Source organism: Chenopodium quinoa, unplaced genomic scaffold (genome assembly GCF_001683475.1).
Source record: "Chenopodium quinoa cultivar QQ74 unplaced genomic scaffold, ASM168347v1, whole genome shotgun sequence".
NCBI lineage: Eukaryota > Viridiplantae > Streptophyta > Magnoliopsida > Caryophyllales > Amaranthaceae > Chenopodium > Chenopodium quinoa.
The window spans coordinates 3,392,985-3,406,704 of NW_018742630.1; the positions used below are offsets into that span (position 1 = coordinate 3,392,985).

The 13,720-nt window shown below is 34.2% G+C and overlaps 1 protein-coding gene across 1 annotated transcript; it reads right to left on the bottom strand.

Annotated features, from left to right (window-relative positions):
* Positions 1-1,947: 1,947 nt before the first annotated feature.
* LOC110721905 (S-adenosylmethionine decarboxylase proenzyme-like) lies at positions 1,948-4,441 on the bottom strand. The gene is made up of 3 exons (XM_021901138.1): positions 4,060-4,441; positions 3,783-3,951; positions 1,948-3,514 (listed from the first exon to the last, which is right to left on the bottom strand). The coding sequence occupies exon 3, from the start codon at positions 3,383-3,385 to the stop codon at positions 2,183-2,185; it is 1,203 nt and encodes a 400-aa protein (XP_021756830.1). The 5' UTR covers positions 3,386-3,514; positions 3,783-3,951; positions 4,060-4,441; the 3' UTR covers positions 1,948-2,182.
* Between the last annotated feature and the right edge of the window lie 9,279 nt (positions 4,442-13,720).

Here is a 13,720-nt window from a genome sequence, read left to right on the forward strand (position 1 = left end):
TGGTTCTTTCGAATATGCTCTGAAGATTCACTCTATATGTTCTGAATTTTTTAAATCTTTTCAGGCCAATATTCTAATTTGCGAGATTGTGGGTGGGATGAGTAGCAGACATACATACCCTATTCTTATTCGCAAGAAAAGGAGTACACATATTAGGAGTATAATTGCAAGAATTCCTCTTATGGCCAACTCTATTACACTTAGAACACAAAATAAACACATTCTCGTATCTAAAGTTAATCCATTTAAACTCAGAGTTGCCAAGGTCCAAGTATACTCCCGACAATAACGGGTCAAAAACATGAACTTGGAGTTTAACTCTAATTGAGCATCTAATTGATCCCGGATGGGGTTCATCAGCACACAACATTCTACCAGGCAAATCAAGCATTGGTTTAACAACATTTAACTCGCGTAAATTCAATGGTACCTCATCGAGATGAACCCATATAGGAGCGTCGTCAAATCTGATATCCCGTAATGATTCGCCTTGTCTCCAAGGCTTGAAGATAAAAAACGCAGCCTGGTAAGCCGCTGACCCCTGCTCTACCATGGCGTCTCTGTCAAGGGCATCTTCACATAGAAACAAGAATGTATTCTTGTACTTCTGTACTGAAATTTCCCCAAATTTAATCCAGTGATTAGAAACCCATTGTTGGATACGACATTCTGAGAAACATCGATTGTCTAAAATTTGCCAAACACAAGACGGAGATGGGAGGCAAGAAGGAGCTCTGTAGTTCGAGAGATATAATTCCTTGTCTTGTGAGGGTTTTGGGAATTAATTACAAAGGAGCACGCCATCGAAAGATTGGAATCTTGTTTCTGTGACACTACAAGTGAACAAAGGAAAAAAAAAAAACTAACTATGGAAATACCGTCGCCGATGGTACGGGTGTGTCTCCGGTGAACTTGGAGGGCCGCCGTTGACCAGCTAGATGCGGCAGTAAACACCACCAATCCGTTTAATTAAATTGGGGTTTTAGATCGAAAAGCGTTAAAAAACTACAATACCTTGGTTTAATTGATTTTAATTGTTGATGGGTGGAAGAAGGAGTTGTCGGTGAGTATTGGTGGCTGGGTGAAAAGGTTCTAGTATTCTTCTACAGAGAGAGGCTCTCTGTTTAGAGAGAAAAAAAAAACACTTTTCTTAGACAGGTATAAGAATATCTTAATTTACAAACTCATACTTGTATATATAGGTTATTATCGTCTTATTGATGCTAGAATCATACTCAATCGAATGCCGAGTTTTCTTGTAGATGTTATTAGCTTGTTAATCATGTTTCTTCCCCCCCAAATCCATTGGTTTTAGTTTTTTAAACCATGGATTCTCGATATATCACTCATTCGTAGATAGTAATTTAATATTGATTCATTATCAGTTCCATAAGAGGCAATCTTTATATATTTGTATGACCATATATACGCTGATACGCATGAGAGTTGTCAGATGGAACTAATTGATTTTTGGGATGAAATGGAAATTAACATGTTGCCAAAAGTTGCATAAATGGTGCGTAGAGCTTAAGAATTAACATGATACTAAGGAGAGGGTTTGATTGACAATGCAAATACTTGGCTTTTTGATGGCCAGGGTGAGCAAAGTAAACATGATTTGTGTAAATTCTATTGTATAAGGGGTAACCTTCACATGTATGAAGCACACCTATTGACCAAAGGGAAAACTCAACCCCCATTATATGGATTGTGAGTAGAGGAGGGGATTAAAAAATTTCATCTAGAAATGACTAGTTTCAATCGAGCCTATGAGTATATATCATTGAACTTGCTACGAAGAACATTAAGTTGGATGTACCTACGATTGAATACGAAGAACACGCTTTTATGCTTTAACTCCAGAGCAACATTAAGTTAACTAAAAAAATGGCCCAAAAATAATTAGATAAAGCAAAATAGGGATGCAAATATGATTACAGAGTAACGGACTAAAATTGTGATATGAAATTGCACTACATCAAACAAAAGCTAGTGATCATATAAATTCACAAATCATTATAATCACAATTCATAAAAATTGACAAGACTCCATTATCCATTGTCTCTTCATAAGACACAAATTATCAAATTCAACAACTTACTACTATGCAGTAAGCACCCAATTCCGGCCATGACCGTGACCTTTATTCTCATTACTACTAGAATGATTTCGTAACATAAATTAAACCGGTGGCACAAAATTATATCCCAATAGACCCCCATAACCGGAAGACGGTATATCACCACCATAAGCCACCAGCTCACTACCACAAGCCACTGCCTCGCCACTGTCTTCAACAGCTTCCATGGCCCTCCAACAAGGCAATGCCAAAATAGATAAAGGAGTGTGCACCTCCCTCTCTGGTGTCTCAGCCACATAGGTCTTGTACACCACAAATCTGCCACCTGGCAGGTCTTGCTTCACAGCACTTCGGCACATGAACCCTTCCACATCAGCACCATTCACATTCACCCACTCACGTGCCAAACCATCTCCAAAGCACGTGACAGCAACAGTAAACTCCTTCGGCTCAAAACACTTAAGCACCCTCTGGACCAACGGCTCGAACCGGACAGAACTAGGGTCAAACCCCATGGCTTCATAACTAGCATAACTAAACCCATCTTCGGGGGTCACGTGCACAGTAGAGTAGGCCCCACCGTCGATCCCATTCATAGAGTACCCACAAGGGTCAAAATCAAAGTCACATATCACGTGACTTTTGATGACGTCATCAATCCCGGATATTTTAGTCATTTCCTTAGCAAAATGTCCTTCCATTCTATGAAACACCAACGCCTTTTCCTTCTTTAACCCCGTCATGCACATCTCTACACCAACCACGTCCGTCTGATCTGCCACCTCGGCCGCGGTGTAAACATGCCAAGAACGATTCTGATTCGTCAGATCACCGAGAACGTAAGCACACGACCCCGATGCCAAATTACCAAAATACCCATTCAAGTAACTAACTTCCTCCGAGAAGCTTCTATGAGGAGCAACCTGTTCACTAGGAAAGTTAAACGTTCCCCTCGAGTATAAAACACTTGACACTGTAAGTCCGACCGAGTTAGCATGCTCGAGTATCAAATCAATCGAGAGTAACAGCTTAGTAGTCCCACATGTCTTGAGAATGATCTTGTTTGCGTACACGAACAAACTAGACTCGGAGAGGACGTACGAGTCGAACACCGTGTTCGACAGCTGGGATACGATTGTACATGAAGCTGCATCAAGGATCGAGTCAAGTTGAGGTCGTGTCAAGGATCGGAGTCCTAACCCAGATGGGTCAGTGAACACGGTTGGATTTGAGAATGTTATCTCTAGTCGTTTTTCGAAACCCTCGAACCCGATAGCTGAAACATTTTCTGTATCAACGGTCATGGCTAAAAATCAAAATAAAAGGTTTTTTTTTTTTTTTTTTTTTTTTTTTTTGTATTCTAGGGTTTTAGTTTGCTAAAAGAAAAAAAATCTACTGAACTCCGGGAAATATCAGGATGGCTTCCTCACGCACTGCAAAACAAACAAAAATAAAAAATACATGAATTAGAGACAATGCAAGACCACTATACTTATATATAACAGGTGTATTGTATATTATGATATGATACGCTCTTTATAAAAATCACATAAAAGTCGACTTATTAGGGAATCAATTTATTTTATCTGTATACAAGTTTAATTTTGCATAATCCGAAAACATGAATTATATACGATACACCCATTGTATAAGAGTTTTGAATAACACGAAAACAGAGAAGTGAGAGGGAGGAGGACATACGTTAGAGTAAGCAGCGGATCGGAATTTTTCGATACCACCGTTAGGACGAACGTCTTCAATGGTGTAACCGAGAGGAGCTTCGTAATTATTATTACTACTTCGACTACTAGACTTCTTCTTCCCTCCTTTTGACTCCATTAAAACATTCACGCTGATCTTTGATTTCTCTCTGTAAAAATTCAATCAAGAAACAACGAGATAATCATCAAATAACAATAATTTCATAATTAATCGACAGAATTCAAAAAACCCAAAAAAAAAAAGTTAAGATGATTACGATTACGATGACGTATTATTGAAATGATTTGTAGCAGCAAGAATTATATATGATCTTGGGTATTAATTAAGATTATGATGAAGGATTATTGAAATTTGTAACAGCAAGAATAATAATTAATTGTTGGGTAAGATGACGGCAATGGAGGAATAATGAATGGATAGGAAGCGATATTAGAGGAGAGAAAAGGGGAATTTAAGGAAGTTAGTTTTGTGTGAGGGAGAAAGAATAGGAGGAGGGTAATTTATAGAACCCTAATTCATAGAATTTCAATAGATTCTGGTTTGAAGGGCGGTTCAATTTTTTTTACGGTGGTTTGGGTTACAACGTGCCTAATTTTTTGGTCGAGGCTCCAAATTATTGGTAGGACTTTGTTCGGCAATTATTATTATACTGTGAAGCACGGACACGCCACCTAGTAGAGGTGTCTGAGTCGACACGATACGATACGTGTCCGGCACTCCAAAATCCGTGTCCCAATTTTTTTAAAAAAAATACTCCATGGACACGGACACGGACCGTGTCTCCCTTTGACACGACCCGTTTTAACTTGGACACGCCATTTTGTATTCCAACCCAACTCCCTCAAAGTTTCATTGTCTCAAACCCTACTCCTTTCCTTTCAATCTTCTCTATCTCTCGTCACTCTCAAACACACCTCAATGGCTCAACCCAAATCGCCGCCGACTGAACATCGCCTGACCGTCGTCACTTGTCGGCCACCATCCACCGTCGCTCGTCGCAAGTCTCTATTCCTCAGTCATCACGAAACCCCTTTAATACTCTATTCCTTCGCCGACTCGCCGTCACTCGTCGCTCGTCGCCACCGTCCACTCTCGCTCGTCGGCCGCCGGTGCTCTCAGCCTTCTCAGGTAATCCTCTCAATCTCTCATTCTCGTTTTAATTTGAATTCATTCCTTCACGATTTTGCTTATATTGGCTATTCAAAAAAAAAAGTAACTACTCAATCAGTTTGTATAAATCAGTTTGTATCACGATTTTGCTTGAAAATTTTAATTAGTATAACTCAGTTTATTTTGATCCACGATTTGATCCACATGATCCACGATTTTGATCCACACGATTTTGCTAGTTGCTACTTGTTTAATTTGATTTGATATGAGATGTTTGGGATTTGGATTGAAGAACAACAATTTGCAAGAATGTCTTCTAGTATTGTACATGTGCACTGTGTAATTTGATTATGTTGTTTGAGCTGAACTGGAAATGTTTGATTTGCTGAAAATGTGTTGTTATCTTGCTGAAATTGTCAGGAATGTCTTCTAGTGGTTCTAGTGCCTCTGCTTCGTGCAATGTCAGTGGTAGTAGTAATTCATCTTAGTCTAAGAAAAACCCCTACCCTTTGTGGAAGTTTGTTGTTAAGGGTGATAAAATATCGGGTGGTTTGATGGTTTCTTCCTATGTATGCGACTATGTTCGTACACTTTGTTTATTTACTTTGTTTAAACAGATTTGTGTGTTTTGAGGCTAAATTTTTAGTGTTTTATTGAATAGGTTGTCAAATTCTCGTTTTTTGGATATATTATATGTCTTGTTATACGTCGTACCCGTGTCCCCTATTTCAAGATTGCCGTTTTCCCGTGTCCGTATCGTGTCCGTGTCCGTGTCCGTATTTGTATCCGTGCAACATAGTTATTATAACATAATGCTAAAACAAATATCAGAAAAAACACGTGTCAATTTTTGGTGTAATTTTTTCCCTCCAAAAACACCCCTTCCCTTTTTTGCTTAAATTTTCTTTGAAAATTTTAGTATAATATTACTACTATAATATTATTTCAAATCTTTTACACATATCTTTTATGATAAATATGTTCCTACTTAGCTATTACTTTGTTTCTCATACCTTTTAATAATACGACAATACATTAATAATAACTAGCCTTCTGTCCCGTGCAATGCACGAGTTTTTATAGGTATACAATATATATAATTTTTTTTTTTTTTATATAATATGATTTTATTGGAAAATGGATAATTTTTAAAGGAGAAGGGGTGAAAATTAAATGTAATGGTAGAAGATGTTAAGTTGGGGGAAAGTGAACCAAACAACATTCATACATGTATTGAATTAAAGGTAGGTTTTTTTTTTTTTTTTTGTTTTTTTTTAATATGAGAAAGGGGATTTAAAAAGAAAAGGTTAAATGAAATGACATGTGGCAAGATGGTTTGTGTTTTAAAATATTAAGTGTAGATATAGATAATAATAATAATAATAATAATAAAACGGGAATTTTGATTTTTTTTCTTTAATACTTTAATTGGTTTCTTGCCTAATTATACGAATAACATAATAAATTGAAAGGGGTTTAACAACATAGCGTAACATTATAAACACTTTATCTATGCATGTAATCGTGTAATAAAATTTTATTAATAAAAAATTCATTCTATTTTATTTGTATACTTTCATATATTATCATAGTTTAGGAAAAAAAATTGACCAAATATCATTAGATCAGGGTTATTGTTCCTGCCCATTAGGTATGTAATACATAATCTTAAATACTTATTTGGTTAATAAAAAGAAAATTGATACTAATTTTTCATTGAAATTTTAAAACACTCATATGGTCTAACATGTAGATTTAATACTCCGGAGTATAATTATTTGTCTAGTCGACTCTTTCGCTATATTTCATGTTTCATTTCATTATATACATAAAATAAGAAAATAATAAATTGTTATAGTTGTATTTTAACTATGTTATTTTTAATATTTTTTTCTTTTATTGATTAAATGTAATGAAATTACCGTGCATGGCACGGGGCTAATCTAGTAACTTTTAAATTGGTGTGATTTGATTAGTTTTATCTATGGGCTTGAAAATTTTTAGGGTGCTAAAAGTTAAATAGAATTTAGTGAGCTTACATCGAGATTGGTTGGTTTAGGTCAAATCGATGTTTTATACGAAGAGCGTGTTCGGCACAAGCATTTGAGTATCTTTTAGTGGTTTGACTTATTTAACCATTTATTAGTAAAAAAAAATGAGTGTTTGGCAATATAGTGGTGGGAGTAGAGTTTAGTGGTTGGAGTAGCTTTTGTGAAAAGTTAATATTATTAGCTTTTGTGAAAAGTTAGGTAGCTGTTAGAATTTTTTTTATGTATTTTTTGAATTTTACAGTTAATAGCTAGTTAACAGCTACTTTACCAAACACTCATTCTTAATTATTTATTTTCATAGCTAACAGCTACACATACAACTATCAGCTCTATCACATCTAACAACTACCTCTACAACTACATTTTGCCAAACACGCTCGAAGTACGTAGTACAAGGCTTCGTATTATGTTATATATAAAGTCCCATATGAGTATTTTTTTTTTTGAATAAAGATTGATTCAAAAATAAAAAGTCATACGACATTTACAAAGAGATTTGAATATAATAAATACATGACAATTAAATCAAATAAAAACATTCTTTCAGCAAAGCTACGATCGTTGTTGCAAATCGTGCATTCGTCATACCATCTTTCATATCGCTGTGATTTATAACCTTCTTCAATGAGGGGGTCTATCGATCTGTTGTAGTCGTGAAGAAAATTGTCGTTTGATTCATCTGATTGTAATCAAAGGATTAACCTCTTTCTCGATCCCGCACAAATCTTTACCCATGAAACAACTTGTACCATACTAAAGTCAAAAAACAAAAACAAAAACAAAACTAAAACTAAGATAAAGCCCACCATAGGGGCGCTTACTACACTCAAACCCACTATAGGGATACTTACTAGCTTCAAAGAGTGTAGATTTATTGAATTCAATAACAAAACATAAAGAAACTAAAGGGAAAGGGTCGGAAATAGCCAAATTTCTAGAGAAATTTGACTACTTCCAGCCTATGAAATACTTTTTTTGAAGAACCCTAGAGAGAAAAAATAAAGAGGAGACGGCTAGGGTTTTTTTTTTTTTTTTTAATGAAGTTAAGTAATTTATTGATCTTTCCCCAACCTAACATTCTAATCATTTGTTTTTCCATATTTTTCTTATTTATCAACAATTTTACTACTCCATAATTGTTTTTTTTTCCAGTATGCTCCGTATGTTTTTGGAATATTATTTCCTATCTTATGTTATACTTTCTCTGTTCCCAAAATAATTGACAAAATCAAAGCACATATACGACATGACAAAGCACTAGTTTGACTTTAATTATATATGATTAAATATTAGAAAAAATTATTAAAAATTTTGGTGTTATGAAACTTTATACTAATATCTATGTAACAACATGTTTTATACGAAGTAATAAAATTTATTTTTAATTTGTTTTAAAAAATCTATGGTCAAAGCTAATATATGAATAGTGAAAAATAAATCGAATTTTTCACCAAATACCACTGAGTTCTTTCGTAATTCACCATATACCACACAAAATTTTCTAATACACCAAATACCATTGAGTTTAACATAAATGTCACAACATACCATTAATGACTAACGGACGTTAACACCGCTAGTCATTAAGGCTAATAATACCACGTGGCAAAATATAATTGGTTCCCTTTTTAATTATTTAATTTTAAAATAATTATTTAGTTAATTATCAAAAAAAAAAGAAATTTTTTTTTCCCTATCCTTCCCCGAACACCACCAGTACTGTGCTCCACCCATTCCCACCACCACTGCAGCACTCCGGTTTCATCCCACCATCACCAAGGCACCAACCAGTCCTTATTCCACCCAACCCTTCTGCAGCCCCGATTCCACCCCTTCCCGACCACCGCAGCCAACCCCCACCACCTTAAACTCCCACAAACCCCACCAACGAGCCTGAACTCCCCACCCCACCGAACCACAACTCCCTTCTCCTTCACAAACAGCAGCCTTGCTGCCGTTGTCTCTCCTCGCACCAACAATAAAAGCCCCGCCGCGGCGCCGCATCACTAATTTTTCAATTGCGCATCAAATCACAGCCAACACCGCCAATCGCAGGTGTTTTCTAATTTTATTTTTGCCCATTTCGTGCTTTTCAATCTTGTGTGGTGAGATTTGCGAACAATTATGTTCTGGGAAGTAGTTATGTTAATGAAATAATGGTTTCATTGAAAAGATCAAAGGATTGATGATTATAAAAGCAATTGATTTGTTCGTATATACTTGGTACTACTTTATAATCATGATTGTGTTTGGCTAACTGTTTAAGCTTTTGCCCCGACGCAGCTGCTTTTTGTAATCTTTATGGTTACATGGTTATATTTTTATTGAGGGAGTGAGAAGGGCGATATATATATATATATTTTGATATGAATGTTCTTGAATCGGCTTGTTTGGTTATTGACAGAATGACAACCAAATCGTAGTAGAGAATTGGTGATGCGCAGGTGGATTCGGGAGGGAGAGCAGGATTCGCAGGTGGTGCTGGGGAATTCGGCTAAGGTGTGGTGGCTGGGGATTTCGGGAGGGAGAGGGGAATTCACAGGTGGTGGCTGGGAATTCGGGAGGAAGAGGTGGCTGGGGTCGAGAATGTCGTCGGCGGGGGGATGGTCACGGCCAGCTAGCTGGGGTGGGGGTTGGGGTTGGGCGGGGGCGGCGGTGGTTGTGTTGGTGGTGTTTAATTTTTATTTTATTTTTAAAATATTTTTTCTAAAGTTAATTAATTAAATAAATAATATTAATTAGAACCAATTACAAGCTGTCACGTGGCATAATTAACGTTAATGACTAACTGAGTTAACGGAAATGGCGTGTTGTGATATTTATGTTAAACTCAGTGGTATTTGGTGTATTAGAAAATTTTGTGTGGTATATGATGAGTTACGAAAGAACTCAGTGGTATTTGGTGAAAAATCCGAAAATATATGCATTAATTATTTTGGGACGGAAGAAGTATTAAGTTTTGTGTAAATACTTTATCTATTGATGAATAATACGAGTAACAAATCATGCTATTAAACTCTATATCCCAAATTTGTCATGGTATCAAGAAAAGATTAGATATTGAAACCGTTTACAAAAAATCTCCCCCTACTAGATAAAAATACTACTCATAGTACTCCCCAACCCAGACAACCCCACTCGCCCTATCGATCAGAACAATATATAAGATTCTAGTAATCTCCACTAAATAGATTAATAAGATTTATTGGGATTAAAGACTAATAAAGATATATAGAGTATTGATTCTTTGCCGTTCTTTAGTGAGCACATTTATAAAGAAACAAAAGATCAGATTATTAACAAACAAGAAAAAAGAGCAAAGAAAGGATTCAAAGTTAATTGGATAAAAAAAAAGTAGCGGCTGCTAAAAAAAATTTGTCTTTAAAGTTGTCTTAATGTATATTTGTCCATACATGTTAAATTAGTAGGTTGGTAAAACTTGAAAAAATAGAGAGAAAATCCGCTAAAAAGTTAACTTCAATAGTGAGGCAAACACTTTGTAAATAATTTCATTATAATTTCTATTGATGATGAATAATCATTATATTTACCTTACTTCAAATGCTAAGCTTACTTAAATTGGTATGCTTCATCTTAATCCCTAAGTCTAGATTTTGACCAAAGAAATTGATTTTAATTTATGCAATGTGTGAACTCCAATTTTTAAAACAGCTAAATTATTTTAGTAGTTCTGTTTCTATATACTATTTTACACATTATTAAATAAAATATTTCATCAAAAAAAAAAAATACCAGTATATAAACTTACTAATATCACAATGAAGCAAGTTTGTCACAAAGACATTTTGTAATTTAATACAATTATACAATCAAGAACAACGTACATTTTAGCTAGAGCGCTGCTTACCACAAACTAGATGATATGATCCAGCTACTCTTTTATTTAAATTATTTCAACACAATAATAAAAGGAAAAAAAAACGTACAATAAGTACACACATAAACACGGTGAAATTACGACGTCAACATAAGCTGGTTGAGCCTAGTCTGTCCATATATATTTTTTCCAGCATTGTTGGGCAAGATAATCTAGGAAAGCAGGGTTGCCGAGTCCTTGGACTTTTCATCAGATTTGGGTGAGAGAGGTTCATAATTTGGTTCGTAGTAGAAGTTATAGGCCTCAACACCATGATATATACCGTCATTCATAAAAGTTGTAATCTTCTCTCCGTTAGTGTATGTATCTGTCTGATAATATGAGTAAGGAACATCGTACCTAGCCTCTTCGGAGATTAGATTTACCGTTACTTTAGTTTTAGCAGGCACAGGGACGGTGTAAGTAGACGTATGTAACGATTTGATATAAATTTCTGCATGTCTAGTTTCGGAGATCTCATAGTGTGACACTTCCTCGCTGTTATCATCACCCGAAAACGAGTTGTACGGTACTCCATCTTGGATACGAGAACACAAATACTTACCATTATCGCCTTTGAATGAGACACGTTTAGGCAGTCTTGCTATCGCTGCAACATCAACTATTTGAAATGAGCCGATTCTAACAAGTTCAGGACCAGCTAAAATCAACGGCCCACGCAAATCATTATTCCAGTCAAAGAAACCATCTTCTCAGTCCCAACATGATAAAGGTCAACAAGTGATGATTCTTTCCTTTCAGGTCTAAACAATGTACAGCTCCATTTTGCAATGGTTTCTTCCCGTTTGCTCGCAGCAGCAGCAATCAGTGAACTCTCTTCAGATAGTTTGCATCCATAACATTGTTATGTATCTTTGTTACACTCCAAATGTATATATATCTCACATACACAATTACAGCATATGTATAATGTATTGCTTCTTCTCTCATCATCACTTTAGATTCTTTCTCTGAAGTACACAGAGTATTTGATTTGTTCAATGTATATGTGAAATATGATATCTTCAAATCTTACAAACTACGAGTAGAATGTATAGATTTTTTTAATCATTAATTTATAACTAGTACTAAAATAGTAACTTGTCATGTTGTTATTAAAAAATTTCCCTCCAAAACTATAAATGATGTCATCATTTAATGATTTTTATTCTATTTCATTAAAATTCTGATTAATTATATTATTATTAGCATCAATTTTCGAAAAGCAGCATATTCTCTTTAACAATAATAATTTAATTTTTCTTCCACTACTACCCCTTTCATCATTCAATTTTTCAATGAGCTCTAATTTTTTTTAAAAAAATATTTGACGCATTATTTGTTTTGAGAGTTTTTTTTATTCTTAATTTTAGTTTGAAAAACTAAACAAATTTAGAAAATTTTATTTGTTCAAATCATGCATCACACGAGACTAATCTCTAGTATAATAATAAAATAAATATCAGGTCAGAAATGACACATATCACTTCCTGGTGTAGTATTTTTCGCACCAAAACTTATTTCCACAAAAAAAAATTATTAACGAAAGAAATTATTTTTCGTTCTATTTTTTCGTTGATTGTATTTATGGAAAAAAAAAACTAAATAAAAGATTTTAATACTAGTTTGGTATCGTTCATTGATATATGTTGTCATATTCCAAAAAATGTGGCCGAAAATCAAATTTAAGTTGTAGTTAAAAATATATGTTGTCATATTCCAGAAAATGAATATTTTTATCGGGTTTGACTGACAAATTTTCCCGTAAACTATAAAATAATACTAAACTAGATGCCAAAATGACACTCGTCACTTCTTGCTACCATTTTTTCACACCAAAAGTTAATTTAAGGAAAATTTATTAATAACAAAAAGAGATATTACATTAGAATTGAGCAAAACTATTTGAAAATCCGAAAATCCGATGATCCAATCCACATCCGATCTAAAAATTATGGAAATTCAATGGGAAATCAATTTTAGAGTGATAAAAGAAATAGAGAGATAGAGATACGTTGGCAGTAGTGGGTAGCGCTTGGGAAACGACAGGGAAAGAGACGATGTCGAAAGTTGGTGAGGAAAAAGGGCATGCTATTGGGCCCACTTAGAGCCGATATTGGTTCATAACACTGACATTGGTTTGTCATCTGGTGGCGGAGGTGGTGGTTGTGGTGTCAGTGAATTTGAAAAAAAAATCGAATTTGCTATTAAGTTGAAATAGCATTTAAACAATATAACTAAAAAGTAATTGGATATCCATTATCCGAATTATCCGATCCAAAAATATTCTGATATCCAAAAATTTCGGATCGTATACGGATGTCGAATATAAGAATTTTCAGATTCGGATATCCGATCTGAAAACCAATTTCAAATCGAATATCCGATCCATGATCACCTCTAATATTATTTTATTCATTATACATTCATTTTCATTGACTACATATAGACGAAAAATAAAAATATTATATTAGACTTAAAATAACTATAGACTTTAAAGAACAACTAACTTATAATAGATTATTATAAAATATTATAAAAGATTATTTATATAATAAAAGAATAGATTTTCTAATAAACTAATAAAAGAACTAACTTAAAATAAAACTAAAGATTAAAAAATACTTTTTTATCAATAACTTCTTTGTACTCTTTATAGATTATAGTAGTGATAAAATATGTACAATACTAGTAATAATACTATTTCTAAATAAAATTTTCAATTTTTCTAATACTTCAATTCATATATTTAGTCAAGGCGATTTAATTAATGATAGATAATATCTTTACTTAACAAAATATCAAACTAACATTAAGCATCAAAAATTTAAATTTTTTTTGACATATCATGTAAAATTATTTTCTTCATGATAATATGC

Excerpts from the sequence above, each read along its gene's own strand:
- LOC110721905 (XM_021901138.1), bottom strand. The coding sequence starts at position 3,385 with ATGACCGTTGATACAGAAAATGTTTCAGCTATCGGGTTCGAGGGTTTC.